Source organism: Rhinopithecus roxellana, chromosome 1 (genome assembly GCF_007565055.1).
Source record: "Rhinopithecus roxellana isolate Shanxi Qingling chromosome 1, ASM756505v1, whole genome shotgun sequence".
Lineage (NCBI taxonomy): Eukaryota > Metazoa > Chordata > Mammalia > Primates > Cercopithecidae > Rhinopithecus > Rhinopithecus roxellana.
This window is the reverse complement of record NC_044549.1, coordinates 131156794-131169155: the sequence shown is the minus strand read 5'-3', so window position 1 is coordinate 131169155 and position 12362 is coordinate 131156794. Positions and strand designations below refer to the sequence as shown.

General features: G+C 45.3%; 1 protein-coding gene across 13 annotated transcripts in view; it reads right to left on the bottom strand.

The window, feature by feature from the left end:
• The window catches only part of ABCC5 (ATP binding cassette subfamily C member 5), a 95722-nt gene that overhangs the window by 58321 nt on the left and 25039 nt on the right, over positions 1–12362 (bottom strand). For 7 of the 13 annotated variants that reach the window (XM_010366200.2, XM_030931419.1, XM_030931377.1 and 4 more), the window contains 6 exons: positions 10124–10281; positions 9461–9616; positions 8663–8810; positions 3652–3885; positions 3345–3518; positions 2630–2777 (listed from right to left, as the gene is read on the bottom strand). In XM_010366200.2, the coding sequence (XP_010364502.1) occupies positions 2630–2777; positions 3345–3518; positions 3652–3885; positions 8663–8810; positions 9461–9616; positions 10124–10281 (1018 nt within the window). Of the gene's footprint in view, positions 1–2629; positions 2778–3344; positions 3519–3651; positions 3886–4307; positions 8559–8662; positions 8811–9460; positions 9617–10123; positions 10282–12362 lie in introns of those variants that run through there. The other 6 variants (XM_010366212.1, XM_030931429.1, XM_010366205.2 and 3 more) reach the window with 5 other exon arrangements.

The window sequence follows — 12362 nt, the reverse complement described above, 5'->3', positions numbered from 1 at the left end:
AAGGAATTACTAGGAAAGACAACACAATGACACTGGAGAATTAAAAAGGGACTAAGAGGCTGGGCGTGGTGGCTCATGCCTATAATCCCAGCACTCTGGGAGGCCAAAGCAGGGGGAATCACCTGACGTCAGGAGTTCGAGCCTGGCCTGGCCAACATGGTGAAACCCCATCCCGCTAAAAATACAAAAATTAGCTGGGTGTGGTAGTACACGCCTGTGATCCCAGCTACTTGGGAGGCTGAGGCCGGAGAATCGCTTGAACCCGGAAGGTGGAGGCTGCAGTGCGCCAAGATTGCACTACTGTATTCCAGTCTGGTTGACAAAGCCAGACTTTGTCTCAAAAGAAAAAAAAAAAGGGCGGTGGGGAGGTAACTAAGACTTCGTAGAGTGCCTGCTGTATGTTGGCAGTGGCATAGAAGCTTCCATACAAAAACGCAGTAACAACAACTGGAAGATAGGTGAAATATAATTTCTACAGGCAGAATGATTTTTCTTAAATATTTGCAAAATCAACCCCCTTATTAGCAAAGCAACCATACAGTACTGAAGACCATGGAGCAGGAAGCAGAACAATAAGATACTTTTTTTTTCAGACGAGGTCTCACTCTGTTGCTCAGGCTGGAGTGCAGTGGCACAATCATGGCTCACTGAAACCTCAACCTCCGTGGCTCAAGTAATCCTCCCACCTTAGCTTTCCAAGTAGCTGGGACCACAGATGTGCACTACCATGCCCAGTTAAGTTTTATTTTTTGTAGAGATGAGGTCTCACTATGTTGCCCAGGCTGGTGTCGAACTCCTGGGCTCTAGTGATCCTATCTCTCCTTCCAAAGCGTCGAGACTAAAGGCATAAGCCACCTCACCTGGACAATACTTTTTTTTTTTTTTAAGATAGAGTCTCACTGTGTTGCCCAGGCTGGAGTGCAGTGGTGTGATCTCAGCTCACTGCAACCTCTGCCTCCCAGGTTCAAGTGATCCTCCTGCCTCGGCCTCTTGGGTAGCTGGGATTACAGGCTGTGCCATCACGCCTGGCTAATTTTTATATTTTCAGTAGAGAAGGGGTTTTGCCATGTTGGCCAGGCTGCTCTTGAACTCCTGACCTCAGGTGATCCACCTGCCTCGGCCTCCCAAAGTGCTGGGATTACAGGCATGCAACACCGCACCTGGCAAATACTTAATTCTTCTAAGAGGCTATGCACTGACCTTAAAGGTGTTACCACTGTCTAAGGCATTGGGGAACTATCTTCACAGCTAGTTTGTAAGTCACATAAAAACAAATAACTCTTACTTTAACATTTATTATATACCTTGGCCATGTCTATAATGAGTAAGAACACTCTTTTCAAATTAATACCTATAGGTAAAGATACCAGTCAGGGGCTGATGGATGAGGGGAATCTCAGAAAAAAGACCATAAAACTATAGAATCAGAGAGCCAGAAGGACCACTGGCAGCCATCCTGCCATCAACCTGCTGGCAGCTGTCCATTCAGAATCCATTTGTTCCACTCCAGTAGAAACAAACTCACGCTTAACAAGGCAGCCCCATCCACTGGGGGGCACCACTTGAGTGGTCACCTCCTCTGGATGCTTCTTAGCTTAACAGCCCTCATAAATCAAATGCAGATTCCAGAACTGGACATCATGTTCCTGAAGGTTACTCAATGAAAGGAAAACAGCTGCCTTGCTCTGAACACTTTTTCTTTTTCTTTTTTTTTTTTTTTTGAGACAGAGTCTCGCTGCAACACCCAGGCTGGAGTGCAATGGCGTGATCTCAGCTCACTGCAACCTCTGCCTCCTGGGTTCAAGTGATTCATTCTCCTGTCTCTGTCTCCCAAGTAGCTGGGATTACAGGATCATGTCACCACACCCAGCTAATTTTTGTATTTTTAGTACAGATGGGGTTTCACCATATTGGCAGGGCTGGTCTTTAACTCCTGACCTCAGGTGATCCTCCTCCCTCAGCCTCCCAAAGTGCTGGGATTACAGGTGTGTGCCACTGGTGCCCGACCTGAACACTGTATTTCTACTCCACCTATAACGTATTGACTGTTTTACAGCATTGGACTCAGCTCCTGATGAGGTTATGGTCCACCAACAGCCCCATCTCTTTTATTTAAATTAAGTATCTATGTATTTGTTTTTAAGTATCTCCTGCTTCAATTTCATCTGTTTTAAGGCACACTGGTTCAACTTGTGTTGAGATCTTTCTGAATGCCCCATCTGTGCTATTTCTCCTAGCTTTATTGGCACTTACATATTTGACAGAGCTAGGATCAGCATCCAGCCATCCTGACTCCCAGCTTACCTCAAAGCCTCATGACCAGGCTGGAAAATCATGGGCAGGATGAGAATACACACAGGGGGCTTTGAAACTGAATTATTCCTAACTAGCTGTGTATTAACTGGGAAAAATCCATTTTCCCAGGTCTCAATTTCCTCATCAGTGAGATGAGGTTATGGGTTCAAACCTCTAAGATCCCTTTTGAACACAAAGATTCTATGATATTATGTCCTACAATACTAGACACTAGTCCTAGTATATAATGTGTTCAGAAAGCCAAGTGTGTGAATAAGACCCAAAGAATCCAGAGTCCTTCCACCACATGCACATACGAAATCTTTAAACTCACTTTGAACACTCTGAGAAAATGCTTTGACCCAGGCATACATTTTAATAAATTTAATGTAGGTAAGAACTTCATTCATCTTCTGGACACGTTCATCCGTGGCAGCCACGCATTTTCTCCTGAAATATGCTGTGAACCGTGATGCAAACATCTGAAAGGAAAAGTGATGCCACACCAAATTAAAGCTCATTCAAACTTGATAACTACCTAATCTGCTTAAGGTCATTCTCAATAAAATGAGCATATAATCCTGTTTGCTAGGATGTTATGTAGTTGTACTGTATTTAATAAAAGTGACCTACTGAATTGTAACAAAACATTACTGAATTCTTATCTCTTTGTAAGGCAATGAAGACAAGTAAGTATTTATTCTCAATAGTGACCACATATACTGCATGTTTCCAAAGGGGAGGCAGGAGGGCCCTATCACTTAGCACCAACTCCAGCGCAGTGACTCAAACACTCCTACGTCAAGTGAGACAGGGCTCACTGGCTGGCCTTCTCATTCAGACTCTTTTTCATGCAAGTGACACCTTACCTCCTCTCAAGTCAAAATTCTGTCCCAACGGAGCAAGCACTATCTAGCTCTAGATTTAATCTGCTTTGAGGAAATTTCCAATCAGAGATGTGACACTTCAGCAATGCCTACTATAACCCAATGGAAGTAACTCATTTCCTAAAGAGAAGCTGCCAAGATTCAGCTGGGAGGCTTACTCACCATTGCTGGGTAAAACAGGATAAAAACAGCTGATCCCAGGAAGCCTGTTGGTCCCAGAATAATTACATTATAAATCATGCCTAAGATGGCAACAACGGGTCCTCCAGCCAGCAGGCTGCCAACGGCTGCTGCCTCAAACATCCTCTGCCCGTCGTTGGAGCAAATGTTGATGAGCTGTCAGATACAAAGAGTAGTGAGGGGGCCCTGCAAGGACATGGTTCATTCATCTCAGGAGGCAGGGCCCTAGAGGAACGAACCTCAAGCTAGGAAGTTGCCCTCTGCTGTGAAGCAAATACCCCTCACTCACCTCACCCAGGGATTTCTCTTTAATGTTCTTCAACTTAAGGATCTTCTTAAATGCCATGGTTAGGATGGCCCCCCGCAAGCGGACACCGGTTCGGTAATTCAATGCCCAAGTCAGTGCAAGCGACCAAGACCGCACGATTTCTGTCAGAAGGAGGCCCAGGACTAACAACAAGCTGTACTGCAGGTTAGACTCTGTTGCCTGGGTATACTCCAAGAGGTGTTTCACCATGAAGGCCTACAGGGAGAGATACACACCAATGTCAACATCTCCACGGCACTCATACACAATGCCATAGTTTTATGTTAAGTTAGAAAGAGTAGGCAGCTCCGCTCAGGGACCAGTGTGCAAGCAAAACAAAACTTTGGAGGACCCAGTTATTACAAGCTGCCTGCAGTAATTTACTCAGGGCATTCTGCAGGAGCTAGGTCTAATTGAAAACTTTCTTCCTTTCAGGACACCATCAAAACCATTACTCTTTCTAATGTAACATAAACCTATCAATGAGCTGAAGTTAACTCTAAACACATGGTCATTCAAAAGTACAGCTTTGACCTTATTCCAGTATCTCCACACATGGATACATTTCTTTACATGAAATTAAGACCTTTTTTTGGATCATTTCAAACGTGCTTATTTGATAAAAAGGAACAGTGTACCTACAGTTGTACTGGGGAAGAGTGAGAAGTGCATTTGCAAAACATTCCTGAAAATAAACATCAGCAGTTTAATAGTACAGAAGAGAGCAAACAAAGCAGGCTATCAAAACTCCAGAGACCCTCCCATGGGCCCACCCCACTCCCAACTCCCTCCCAAAAATGAAAACATGTTACCTCAGGCAGTATATGTCTAACACCACCTGCAGAGGGAAGGCGGCCAGCCCCCAAGAACCACCGAGTGCCACCTCCAGCTGAGGTCCTGCAACGCCGGAGCACACACTCACACAAGGCACATTCAGCAACAGTATTAAATACCAGGAAGTGGGAAGGAATGTACTTTTATTGAAAATGAAAAAATATAAAAGTACCATCTTCAAAGAGCATCTCACAAACACTGTACAGCAGGTGAAGCATTGCAGTAACATACATTGAAACATACAGAGTCAAATTATACAGGACTAGCCATCTAACAGGTCATCTGGCCTCCGACGGTTGTTTAACGACACACAGTAGAAATAGAGAATAAAACCCATATCTGTTTCCAGAGTCCAAAGTAGTATATCAGGCTGACAGCACTCAATCAGTGAGGGCTCCTGAGGTTGCAATGATTCTGCAATGGAGTAGATTCTCTAGAAAAAAGACCTTGCTGCTAAGGAAAGAGAATTAAAAACAAAACAAAACGAAAAGCTCCCCAAAGAGGTGCTCTGCTCAAAATGGCTGGTGCCACTGGTGCACTAAGCTGTGAGGAATTACCTCTGCTCGGGACAGAATAAAAAATCCTAGGCCTCAAGGAAAAACTGGTGGCATCCTTCTGGGTCTTTTCAAGTCCTTGCATCTAAAAATCAATCTTGATTGACAAAAATAAAACAAAAAACAACAACAAAAGAAAGCCAAACCAATCCCCCACCCTAAAGGAAGAAAAAAATTAACGTGAAGCCCATCCACCCCTATACCCAGGTTCCTTATAGCAAAGGTGACTGCAGCTGTAAGTCAGAGCTGAATGACAAACAAAAATGGAGGCCAGACACCATGGTCCGGAGGTAGCTACGCTGAATTCCAGAACCCAGAATCTCTCTGGGTTAATTTCTTGTTTTTCCTGAGATTAAATTAATACCAGATGTCCACTAGGTCCTAGGAGATCCCCACCAATCAGATTTTTGCCAAGTCCCAGGAAATAACCTGATCAAATAGGAGACTTCAGATTCCAAGAACTACTGTATTCCACCTCTCCCCTCCCTCAGACTTTTAGATTTATATCCATTGCTTGGGTCACCACTGTATACAGCCGGGTTGCTGGTTTACTAGCAAGAAGATTGGCTTCTTTTCCAGTATGCAATCCAAAATGTGGAACTGAGTCACAGGGCCAAAGCCCCCTTTTCCTCACGTGAAGCAACTCAGTAAGATGGCGGTGCAGTGAAGCCTGTTCCCACACACCTCAGCACTGATGGAGCAGTCTCCAAAGGAAGGCTGAAAGGACAGCAGGTGGTTGCCTTGGGCTCCTTCCTTCCCATACCTTTAGAGTGCCATTTTTCAGCACCAGATAATAGCATCAGCGCCTCCCAGAGGGGAGGAGCAGGGAAGGTAAAAGACATAGTGAATGTTTATACTATGCAAAACTTTCAAAGGGGGGGAAAAAGAGGAAACAGCAGATTAAAGAAGTTCCAACACATCGGGTTTTTAAATAACAATGACATTTCAAACCATTTTTTAGGGGATAAAGAAAAAAGAGATTTCCACGAAAAATCCAACCAAAATTTAGTTTTTAAAAAGTTACAAATGTATCATTTAAATCTAAACAAACTGGAAGAAAACTTGAGACTGTTAGCATAGCTGTCTGGCTGTGGAAAGCATTCCCAGTGAATAAACATTACCTTACCTGAACTCTTGGCGAGAGATTCTGCCCAGCTTGACTCTCTCATTCTGACCGCAGAATACAGCCATCCTGAAAATTCTAAAGAACAGCTTCTGTCACTGGTTCCACTACAGAGAGACTCCCCCCAAATCCAGATCCTGACAGCACCAAGCAAGCTGCAGGTGGAGAGAGGTTGGAAGGGTGGGAAACTTACCTCTCTAAGGGTTTTACACTGTCCTTTCCCCAAAAGGCCCTCGGGCAGAGTTAGCATTCACCAAGAGATAGCACTGCAGGAGGCGGCCTTCTCTTGCAGATCTAGGTGCGATGCTAATTCTTTATACACAGATCACAGGTGAGGCCTGGTCTTTTAGAACTGTCTTAATCCAAAAAGGCCCCAAAGCATCTCTGTAAGTGTAGCAATCTGGCTACACAGGACCATACTGTTAGAGAGTCTGATACTCCATGAACATTATTATGACCCCCAGGCACCCTGCACATATGGCACTAGTCCACTGGCATCACCAAAGCCTTGGATCATCTTGGTGTATAAATGTCAGCATCAGCTGGCCGGTAGGTAAAAACAAACACAGCACAACAACTTGATTGTGTTTCATTTGTTCTGTGTATGGCTACCAAGGTTCGGTGAAACCCGAGCAGGGACAAGAAATAAAAATGCCGTTTTATTCGGGGAGCCCGTATGTGGGCAGTCTGTCCTTACACAGGTTTCTGTAAGGACAGATTAAGCTAGTTTGAAAGTCGTGCCAGATTAGGAAACTTGCAAAAATCTAAAACGAATGTTCCTCAAAAGGATTTAAGGCCACAGAGAGGAGGTTTACTCACTGCTAGTACTAATCTCAACACCAGCCTGGTTTTTCAATTTCCAATGGAAATGAAACATATTAGAATTGGAGTTCCAAAAAAGGAAGTGTGTATTATTTACACTTTTAAATCTATAAGAGACTATGGATGAGTCCATTGCTTTCTCAGTTCCAGGACAGAATCCCATGAAATAACACTGGCCTTAAGATGCTCTTCCCTGAAAGGGCAGAGAGAAGAAAAAGCACGCTGCTGCTTTCCTATGAAACGAGGGCTCTTAGCTTTCCCTGGCAGCTAGAACAGTTTCCTAGAGGTTAGTATCCCAGTGTTCTGCACCATAAATGAGAGATTACGGAATATACGAATGTTCGGGGGAGTGACCGCGAAGCCACCAAGCTGAATATGGATAGGTAACTTTTTTTCAAAAAATAAAAATAAAAATCCCAACAATCCATGGAATTTTTTTTTAGAGGGGAGTCAATGAAGTTCTTGCATTGGCCAAATGGAATCAAGAAAGCCCATGATCACTTTATTCGGAAAGCCTGCATAGGGTGCTACCCAGAGGAATGAATTCTATGAGGTAAGAGCAGCCACCAGCCCTGTAGTGAAACAATGACAGAAGCTCTTCTTGGGGGAAGCTGGCTCTATGAAAGTGTTTGCCATTTTGGTAAATTACGTAACACAACATTTCAGTTACATGGTCCTTTTTACTTAAAACTTTTATATAAAGTATGTTAGTTGGTCAATTATTAATAATATAGAAACCCAATACCAGAAAAGTAGCGTTCTCTGCTTCAGAAAAGAGATCAAAACTTTAACAAGAGGCATCAAACGTCAAAAAAACAAAAACAAAAACAAAACTGCAAATTAGTTTTACCTAATCGCCATGCATCTGAGGCACATACTTACCGAAACCATGAACCTCCAGCTTTACCCACACACGGAAAATGCACAGTACAAGCAGTACTACTGCTCCGATGCCTCAAGGCAAATGTGTAGAGAATAGATTTAATCAAGGTCTCAAGTGTAAGGCAGCACAGCAAGTGTAAGAAACAGGTGCCCAGGAAACAGAGTGAACGTCAAAGGCTCTCTTGTCTACTCTGCATCAGTACAGACTGGGGAAAACCACAGCTGCCACCCCAACGCTTGCCACACAGTTACACTATAAGTCAAACTTAAACGGACTCCAGGTAAGACTCTAAAATCCTTGACAGTCCTCTAGTTTCCTCAGGGCTTATTTGCCACGGACCCGCCAAACATGTGATAACTCTGCCTCCAGGCACTCGGTATGTCCCCGGCGCTGGCTCACCAGCCCAGGCCACATAATGTGCTCTCACTCACTCACAGCACTGCAAGACACACCTGCCCGCACCGACTATCATTTCATATCAACACACAACCGAGAGGCACAGTCCCGTGCAGAACTGGAGTCAGTTCCATTTTACCCCCGCCCAGAAATCAAGCCAGTTCCATTTCTTCTCTGGCAACACTGCCCTTTCATCCTTCCAGCTGTTGCCAAGCCACCATTCACTCCAAAATCCATCGACCCCTTTCAACAGTTCTGAAGGCATCTCTAAGACTGCTACCTAGCCCAAAGCTGAGCACAACCCCTGGAACAGAATAAGAGTGTTAGAGCTGGCCGTGGCCGGGCCCCTGGAGACTGTCGGAAAGGATGGTTAGAACTTACTGGTCCACTGAAGCCAGCCAGCTGCGTGATCATCAGGCACACGATGGACAGGATGAGCCTGGTGCGGCAGAAGATCCACACAACCCTTCGCAGGGAAGCAGCGTCTGGCCCAACTTCATTCAGTTCTTCTTGCCACAGTCTCTCTAGTCTTAATAAGGGCACACGTCCTCGTTACACATCTCCCCGGGGGAAAGGCACACCTAGCTCCCCGCTTGCCACCACTTTTTGTCTCCAGGTTTTGCCACCACTCACATAAGTCTCTCCTTTAAAATTATGTACATAGTCTTCACCTTCTGGGAAAAAATACCATTCCTGGGGAACTACATATTTACCCTGTACAGGGAGCCTCCCAGGATACAGAAAATGATGAGAGCAAAAGCCTTTCCACCCAGGAAAATGATCCCTGAATGCAATTTGTGAATAAGAACTTCCTTTTTCAGGGGCCCCCGACCCTTTCTGAAGGTTCCTGTGGTAAAATGTGAAGTTGTAAACTAGATTTTAATCATGACAATCAGCTACCACAAAAATGTATTCTGTCACAAGGCAGCAACATAATCTCCCTGCAGACTCAGGAAGAGAAGCGGGGCTGAGAGAGAGAGAGAAAGCCCGTGGTTAAAACAGGATCAAAGGTGAAATAGGAGATAAAGCAAAAGAGCAAAGAGAAAGTCATCCCCAGGCCGCCCACCCTCCACTGGACAGCTTGGCTCTTTAAAGACACAGAGCTGTGGACTTCACACTCCTAGCTCAGGCCCTGCCCACCCAGCATGGGGGAGATGAGGGTGGACCAGAGGCACCTACCTTCTGCAGTTCACGTCAGAAGACTCGTGCTTGGACAGAGACCACACGTCTTCCATTGAGAGTTCCCCCTTCTTGTGGGCCACACGGGCCAGAGAAGAAAGCCACGAAAAAGTCATACAGGAAAAAAGCCCAGCATTGTCCACTGGGTGCTGGTGTCTAAGGAGAGAAAACCGAAATCACAAAGCTATCAACATGCACGGAGAGGGCAGCTCGTGTTTAAAAGACAGAGTTTAGTGAACAGAGCTCTTAACTAAAGACAGGTCTCCCCAGCTGATCTAATCTTGGCCTGAATGTTCTAAAACGGCTTTGATGGGCCGGGTGTGGTGGCTCACACCTATAATCCCAGCACTTTGGGAGGCCAAGGCGGGCGGATCATGAGGTCAGGAGATTGAGACCATCCTGGCCAATATGGTGAAACCTCGTCTCTACTAAAAATACAAAAAAATTAGCTGGGCTTGGTAGTGCACGCCTGTAGTCCCAGATACTCAGGAGGCTGAGGCAGGAGAATCACTTGAACCCAGGAGGTGAAGACTGCAGTGGGCTGAGACCGTACCATTGCATGCCAGCCTGGCGACAGAGCAAGACTCTGTCTCCAAAAAACAAACAAACAAACAAAAAAAAAGCCTTTGATGCTTCATGTCATCACCCGGCAGGGCGTCTTACTTGGAAGTAGTCCGGATGGGCTTCAGAGCACTCAAGCCGTGGTGGTACTTTCCCTTGGGATGCTCCTCGTCCAGGATTCTGAGCTGAGAATGCATGGAGACATCCAGAGAGAGGCCCTCAGCTCGGGCGGCTGTTTCCAAGGCATCTTGGCATTCCAACTATTCCAGCAGATAGGGAGAAAGGCAAGAGCACAGTTAATACACAGGCAAGAGGCAAACGGAACTGATGAAACGGGCTCAAACTGCAAACTGGACTCATCTTAACTGAGAAATCCCAAGCAAGGGTCAGGAGGTTAAACACTAACTTTGTATGATTTGAACCCACTGGGGAACAGTAAGCTAGATATTTAAAAATTTTAAACAGTTTTTTTTTTGGCCTCTTAGGTTCTACAGAAAAACTGATCAGATAGTACAGAGTGTTCCCATATACCTCTGTACCTCCCCCATCCTCCCCATCTGTTTTTCCTATTATTAACATCTTCCATTAGTGTGGTACCTTTGTTACAATTGATGAGCCGATGCAGATTCATTATTAACTGAAGTTCCATAGGTTACATTAGGGTCCACTCTTTGTTTTTTTGGGTTTTTCTGAGATAGAGTCTCGCTCTGTCACCCAGGCTGGAGTGCAGTGGCACGATCTCAGCTCACTGCAACCTCCAACTCCCACGTTCAAGCCATTCTCCTACCTCAGCCTCCTGAGTAGCTGGGATTACAGGCATGTGCCACCACGCCTGGAAAATTTTTGTATTTTTAGTAGAGATGGGGTTTTACCATGTTGGTCAGGCTGGTTTCGAACTCCTAACCCCGTGATCTACCTGCCTCGGCCTCCCAAAGTGCTAGGACTACAGGCATGAGCCACCGTGCCCGGCCCTGTTTTTGTTTTGTTTTGTTTTTCTTTTGAGATGGAGTCTCGCTCTGTTGCCCAGGCTGGAGTGCAGTGGTGTGATCTCGGATCACTGCAATCTCAGCCTCCCTGGTTCAAAAGCAATTCTCATGACTCAGTCTCCGAGTAGGGGGGTTAGAGGCGTGCACCACCACACCCAGCTAATTTTTGTATTTTTAGTAGAGATGGGGTTTCACCACATTGGCCAGGACGGTCTTGATCTCTTGACCTCATGATCCGCCTGCCTTGGCCTCCCAAAGTGTTGGGATTACGGGTGTGAGTCGCAGCACCCAGTTTATGGTCCACTCTTTGTGTTCTATGTTCTAAAATTTACATTTTTATTACCAACGTTTTATCTTCTGTTTCCCAATATGGATTGAGAGTCAATTATTTCACTACTAACTGCAAATCTGATTGCCCATTTTCTATGACAAAAACTTCCATCAGCCCTAATTAAACAGCCCTGCCATGCAGAAAGAGCCTGGATGTACATGTGCCTCCCCTGTCTCATCAGTAGCAGGAAGAACAGAACATGAGTTCTCATCCCGGCTGCACAGCTGAAGAGCTATACACTTCCCTGCAGCATAGGGCAGAAGCTCTCATGAGCTGAAATATAAAGTTACACGTATTGACTAACTAGAAAGCATATAAATGTTCATTAATTAGATTAACAAAAGTGCGTGCAAAAGTGTATTCTAAGGCTGACTGTGGCAGAAGAGGGTGGATCAAGAATCTAGACATGCTTATCCCTGTTTACTCTAAAAGTAACTCAAAAGTTTATGCTTTCCTGTTATAGAAGCAGAAGCTTCATTTTCCTCAATTTCCTTATCTTCCTTTTCTGTCTTAGCAGTGAAAGTCACATTATTACAAATATTTCCAGCAATTATTGTGAAATAGTAAAAAACAGATCTCAGCTGGGCATGGTGGCTCACACCTAAAATTCTGACACTTTGGCTTTTTTTTTTTTTTTTTTTTTTTTGAGATGGAGTCTTGCTCATCACCCAGGCTGGAGTGCAGTGGCGTGATCTCGGCTCACTGCAAGCTCTGCCTCCCGGGTTCACGCCATTCTCCTGCCTCAGCCTCCCGAGTAGCTGGGACTACAGGCACCTGCCAATGCGCCCGGCTAATTGTTTGTATTTTTAGCAGAGACGGGGTTTCACCGTCTTAGCCAGGATGGTCTCAATCTCCTGACCTTGTGATCCACTCGCCTCGGCCTCCCAAAGTGCTGGGATTACAGGCGCGAGCCACCGCGCCCGGCCTAAAATTCTGACACTTCGGAAGGCCACGGCAGGAGGATCGGTTGAGCTCCGGAATTCAAGACCACCCTGGGCAACACAGCAACACACCGTCTCTACAA